This window comes from Thalia democratica, unplaced genomic scaffold, assembly GCF_965202585.1.
Source record: "Thalia democratica unplaced genomic scaffold, ktThaDemo2.hap1.1 HAP1_SCAFFOLD_394, whole genome shotgun sequence".
Taxonomy (NCBI): Eukaryota; Metazoa; Chordata; class Thaliacea; order Salpida; family Salpidae; genus Thalia; species Thalia democratica.
This window is the reverse complement of record NW_028139463.1, coordinates 9,950-16,575: the sequence shown is the minus strand read 5'-3', so window position 1 is coordinate 16,575 and position 6,626 is coordinate 9,950. Positions and strand designations below refer to the sequence as shown.

At 28.1% G+C, this 6,626-nt stretch overlaps 1 protein-coding gene across 1 annotated transcript; it reads left to right on the top strand.

The window, feature by feature from the left end:
• Positions 1 to 389: 389 nt before the first annotated feature.
• Positions 390 to 3,048, top strand: LOC145846283 (sodium/bile acid cotransporter 7-like). Its single transcript, XM_082953160.1, has 4 exons — positions 390 to 418; positions 1,658 to 1,776; positions 2,265 to 2,393; positions 2,918 to 3,048. The coding sequence occupies exons 1-4, from the start codon at positions 390 to 392 to the stop codon at positions 3,046 to 3,048; spliced, it is 408 nt and encodes a 135-aa protein (XP_082809286.1).
• Positions 3,049 to 6,626: the final 3,578 nt, after the last annotated feature.

The window sequence follows — 6,626 nt, the reverse complement described above, 5'->3', positions numbered from 1 at the left end:
AATTTAAACTTTTTAAACTAAAGAATATTTAAACAACTGTTGTTTGTACATGAAAAGTTCTCGAGAGGCTTCGCGTGATATTGTATAATGTTTAGTTTAACCAGGGAGAAAAACTGAAAGCAAGATAAAATTCGTAGAAAGTTGAGATTTATAAAAGCATATCTATTTTAATGCTTGTTTTAAACAGCGGTTTTCAAAATATAGAGAATATTTTAATAGTATTTAAATAGATTTCTATTTGAATAAGATTTATTTAAGCACTGACGAGGTCTTTGACCGAAACTTACTTTGTAAAAAATTATTTTTGAAATTTTGTAACTCGCAAGTGCAATAAAAAAAAATTATGCTAATTTTATGCAAATTTTTTATACATATTTTTGAACGATTATATGTCGACTAAATCAGGACACCTGGAAGAGTTAGTGACGTAACATGAAATTTTAGAAATTTTAAAATAGTTTAAAATATAAATTGGATATAATTTTTGGGGTAGGTGGGATGGTAAACAAAATCGAAACAGCAGTACGAAGAAAGCGAAGCTTTCGAGGTATGTAAAGCTAAAAGCAAGATCGCACAATTGCGCGCTTTTGTGCTTTATTTGCGAAGCAAAGGATGAAAAACAAACTCAAAGTAGCTGTACGAAGAAAGCGGAGCGTAGCTTTCGAGGCATAGAAGCTTAAAGCAAGATCGCGCGCTGCTGTGCTTATTTTTCGAAGCAAAACCGAAAGAAAGCGGAGCTTTCTGAGGCAGGTATTTAGGTTAAAAAATTTAGATCTGTTTTAAGTTAAAATTATATTTTTTCTTTCTAGTAGAGTAATTATCTTTTAATGCTTAGTTTAAACGGCAGTTTTTAAAGCAGTAATTTAAGTTTTTAAGGCAGGAATTTAGGGTAACGAATTTATATTTGTTTAAAATTAAAATCAGTAGAGTAATTATGTTTTAATACTTTAAAGTTTAAACGGCAGTTATTAAAGAATTGTAGTATTTTTAAGAGTATTTGAAAAATAGTTCACAATTTAAGATTTCTAATATTTGTAACTTTTTATTTATAAAATTATTTACTTTATTATTTATTATTAATTATTATTTATTCGAATTTGCTTTATTTGACTAGCACAAAAGCGCGCTCTGCGCGCGGTGTGCGATACTCTTAGCTATTTATTACAAACTAATTTCTTACTTGTGTAGTTTTTTTTTTGTTTTATAGTTAAGTGAACAGATATATTAACTTTTTTTTTTCTTCGTTTTACTATTTATGTTTCAAACTAATTTGTTCTAATCTTTAGTTCAAACAGAATTTTTTGTTTGTTTTAAATTTATTTAAAGAATTTTTAATCGTATTTCAAAGTTATCATAAGTTTGAAAAATTTGTAATTCATAAATTTTTTTTTATACTTAATATATTATTTATCTGCCTTATTCGGCTAGCACAAAAGCTCGCTTTGCGCGCGGTGTGCGATGCTCTTGGCTATTTATTGGAATCTGATTTCAATTTAAAGTACCTCTTAATTGTTTTGTAGTTTACTGAATAGATATATTTAACCTGAAAACCACTCTAAGGAAGTAATTTACAGTAATCCATATAAATTATTAAACTTATTTTTTTATTGTTTTATAACGAACCACTCATTACATTTTATGTTTCGTTTTATTTCAGAAGAGTTATAGTTAAAGAATTTCACTTGCTCGCCATCATCTACACCACCTTCTGCGACACCTTCTCAAATTCCTCCCTTCAAGTCAATCGCTACGACCTGGTCGCCATCGCTTTCATCGGTTTAATTTTTTTTTATTACTAAGCTTATTTATACACACTTATTTGTTCAATAACATAAATTAGTAATTATTAAATATAAAAAGCTGAGTTATGATCAATGATTCTCTTTTTTTTTGACAGAAAAATGCAAACTAACTCTGTTAAATTCTCTGTTAATTCTTTTTTGTGCTTTTAGCAAATGCTTTATTCAAATACGAGGTTTTTGTTTTCAATGAAAATTTCAATGCACTAAGACAAATCTGTTAGAAATATTTTTTATTATGAAAAATCTATCATTAGATTTTTTTTGTATTTTGAATAAAGTTTTTAAAATACATTATTTTACCAGTTGTACTTTTTTTAAACTGAATCTGCAAATAAGACATGCATAAAGTTAAACCTTGACAAAAAACATTTTTTATCACATTTTCACACAGTTGTTAAACACACATGTTCATGTTTTTATACTGTAAATTATTTTGCTCATCCAAGTACTATTTTCACACAGTTGTCTACCTGCAAGTGGTGCTGGTGGCGACGGTGTTCTTCACTTTGAACAGGAGCAAGTGGATGGACCTGCGCCCCGCCGACGTCGCATGCGCCCTGTTTTGCGCCACCCACAAGTCCCTTACACTCGGTATTTGTAGTTTGATTTTTTACAAAGTCGTCAGTACGAAAACAAAATAGTGGTTTTTAAGTGTTGTTGTTTCTATAACGTAATTCATTGTGGCTACTAATGTAAAAAATCCATTTAAATGTGTTTTTAGTTTAAAAAAAAGTACATTATGTTTTTCAATAGCTTTCTAAATTGTAATTAGTTTATTTTTCATGTTGTTGTTTTGTATTTTAAAGTTTTTATTTAAAATAAGACATAACTGCAACGTCTCATTTAATCTTAATGAAGGTATTAATAGGCTCACCGATGATCATAATAATATACTTAGGTCCTATTATTTTTCAATATGCATACATTATTACCTGGGATACATTATCATTTATACAACATGATATTTCTAACTACTAAATTAACCAATAGCTGTACCATATGTGTTCAGTTTAAATTTCTTGTGTGTACCCAAAAAAACCCAAAAGTTTCGTATTAATTGTTTTCATCTGCTTAACTCGTTTTATAACACAAACTTATCTTATTACAACGTACAGGCATACCGATGATAAAGATAATCTACCTGGGATCGGAGTACCTGTCCTACCTGAGCATCCCCTTGCTGGTCTACCACCCCACGCAGATGCTGCTGGGCGGCTTCATGGTGCCCTCCATCAAAACTGGATGAACAAGCAGCAGGAATCGTCGTTAAATGTTTGAAGTGTAATAATGAGAAAAAGAATTGTTCATGACTAATACTTGTTGTCGTTTCCTGTCATTTTTAAAAGTAAAGTTTTGCATAGTTTTAAATAAGAAAAAAAGAATTTGTTTGTGAGCTTTTAATCCTTATACGTTTATGCAGTTTTTTTTTTTGGTCTAGGGAGTATTTATATGATAAGTTTAGATAAGCTTTTAAGTTTTGATCACATATCACTAATAACAATCCTCTGTGAGCAATGTAAATTAGTTTGTACACGTTATATGAGTTAAATTTTTAAACGAATATTTATGTTATTTTCAATATTAATTTGTTAGCTCGTTCTTGAATATTTCTACCCTTTTCTAAGTAGTTAGGAATCTTATTATTTTTTAATTAAAGAAAACTAGTAAGCTTTAAAATTGCATTAAATTAAATTATTTGCACTGACTTATAATCTTAACAATTTATCAATTTATTCCAATGATTTATACACAATTTGTATATAATTAGTATATTTATAAACACCATCGTTGTTGTTGTACTTACTTGTTGTTATTACTTAAATCCTCATATAGAAAATGTATTTTTTAATCTGCTATTTTTGACTGCTTATATCATAATATTCCACAATTCGCAGTTACATATTTATATAGTACAAGCTTGTTTAATATCCACTTGCTTTGTGTTTAAGTTTTCGATGCAATTTTTTTTAATTTAGAAGCTATTCGTGTTTTATGTTGTTTTACCGAATTTTTATAGTTAACACCTTTTTATTTTTATTACTCAGCTTCTTTATACACACTTATTCGTCCAAAGTGCTATTAAAACTGCTTTATTTCTTATTTAGTTCTAATAGTTTTTACATACACACTTCTTAAATAAAATTTAACTAATAACTTTTATTTATTAGAACCGAAATATTCTGATTCTACTTAAAACGCAAGAGTTTTAAGAAAATATTTACTCGAAAGTTTTATAAGTGAATTCAATTTAATTACAGTTAAATTGACAATTGTTTTACTAAAATAAATTATCTAATAAGTTTATCATTGAAAAAAATCAACTTAGGTTGATTAATAGTACCTAGTGAATGACATGGGTATTTGGCTTGTGTTACTATATGCTATTTAAATTATATGATTTTACACGCACTATTATTCTTTAAAAACATGCACATAAACTTGTGCATGAATTAAACTGATTATTTATTACTAAAACTAAAAAGAATTTTATCCAAAATAAAAGTCTGCCGATTTCTTTTGTAATTTTTTGAAGTATAACTTCAAAAATAATTTATTTCGAATAAGAAATAGAAACTAAATACAAAAAATACTGTGCTGGAAGGAATAGATTTGAGGCAATTTTCAATTAATTTGTGTTCTGTTACTAAAAACTTAAAATAATTTCATTACGACTCATTACGACAAAAAAGCTCTTGCCATAAATCAATTTATTACATGTATAGAAATGGAGATTTGAAAAAAGTAGTAAAATGAAAAAATTAAAGTTATTAACGAAGTTTAGAAAATAGAAACTGAAGATAATTTATTTATAGTTAAAATTAATTTATTAAAACTAATTTAAATTAAATACTGCTATGTTTTTATTTCAACTATTTGACTTAACATAAAAATTATTACTTGGTTTAATTGACTTGAAATCTTTCTTTTATAGAAAGATTTTTATAAAAAATAATACTTGGGACTTGAGTTTTAGAGTAAAAAACTTATGTGTCGGCACTTTTTTGAGCTTACTTCATATTCTCTGATAAAAAGACAAAGTAATCTTTAAACCATTGTTTAACATTTTTCCAAGAATAAAATAAGTTCAACTAAAGAGTTTAACAACTTTAAAATGCATTAATTATAATAGCAGCTTTTAATACTAACTGATTATGCTTTAACATCAGACAGACATATCCTACATCTTTCAAATTACTCAGTCGCATTGTAGACATACTGTCCATTATGCTCGAGTTGATTATTAAACATTACTTATGCTTATCCATCATTTTTTAAATAGATTTTTAGGCTTTACAATAAAAAAAGGCTATTTTCTTTACTTAAAGGTATAAAGTAATGGAATGAATTCGTCAAAACGTTCAAACAAAAAAAAAGTAACACATAACTAACAAAACATTAAAGTATTGAAATGCTTCTTAATAAAATTATTATATAAAACACAGTTAATAGCAAATTATGATTATCACATAGCAATGATTTTAAAAAACACAAGATTAATAAAACAAAATTATATTGAAGAAAAAGCGGAAAAAAAATCCGAATTGCCGATGCTCGAATTGCCAGTGATCGTTTTGCCCCTACTTGAGTTGTCCCTGCTCGAGTTGCTTCTGTTCGAGTTACTTATGCTCGAGTTGCTTTTGCTCGAATCGCCTATGCTTGTGTTGCTTCTGCATGAATTGCCTGTGCTCAAGTTGCCGGTGATTGAGTTGCCTCTGCTCGAGTCGCGCCTGCTCTGCTTAGCTTTGTTTTCATTTTTTGTTTACAATAGCTCGTGGAATGGTACTTAAGCCTGTACTGTTTTAGGGAATTTTCAACTTAGCTTACTTAACGCAAGAAATTGATTTTGCGTTAATTCTTGAAGAAATTTTGTTTTTTGACTTCATTTGTGGCAGTCAGCTAAGAGTTTGCGGCAGTGTTGTGAGCAAAATTATTGTTTTCTAAATTGGAATCTTATAAAAGATTTTGTTCTAAAAAATAACGAAAACAGTATAGATACTTAATTTTTTCTTATAAAATTTTTAGGTGTTGCTATTGCGGCAGTGCAACACCCCACGCGACGCCCCTGGTTGCTACTAATTATAATAATTTTAATAGAACTTAGTTAGATAAAAGTAAAATGCAGAAGTTTTTTATCTGCGGGCGTTAGTTTTACAACCTTTGAATAATAATAGGAGAACTTTTTACAGAAAAACATTTTACAAAAAAAAAAAACTGAAAATTATACAAAAAACTTAAACGAAGTTATCTCTGTCCAGTAAAAATTGTTATGACGTAGAGGATCACTTTTAAAAATTTAAAACAAAACATAAGATTTTCATTTAATCAAAAACAAATATTTTTGAGAGTAAATCGATTTCAGTAATTTGTGATGGATTCAAATCGGATTCTAGCTTCGTACCGGAAAAAGTGGAACAAAATCGCTCTTTGTAGAATGGAAAACGATTTAGTTAGTGAACAACTTTTAAGAAACAAGTATCACTTTTCTGGAAATGTATTTAACAGAAAAGTTACAAATAGAAAAGAACACAGTGCTAACTATTTGCCAGATGAAAATTTAGTCAATAAAAAAGTTATCTACGAGTCAGAAAACAGTATTGAACTAAATGTTATAAATAAAACTAGTCATAGAAGTAATAAAGATTTAAAAGCAAAATCTTTTAAATCTGAAATATTCAACTACAATGATAATCTAACTGGTACACTACGTGAAAGACAAGTATCAACACTTACAAACCAAACTGAAAATGTGAGTCATTCTCCAAAAACTCCAGAAAATCTGAACAAGATTTCAGATGTTTTGATATCCAAGCCTGTTCACAACGA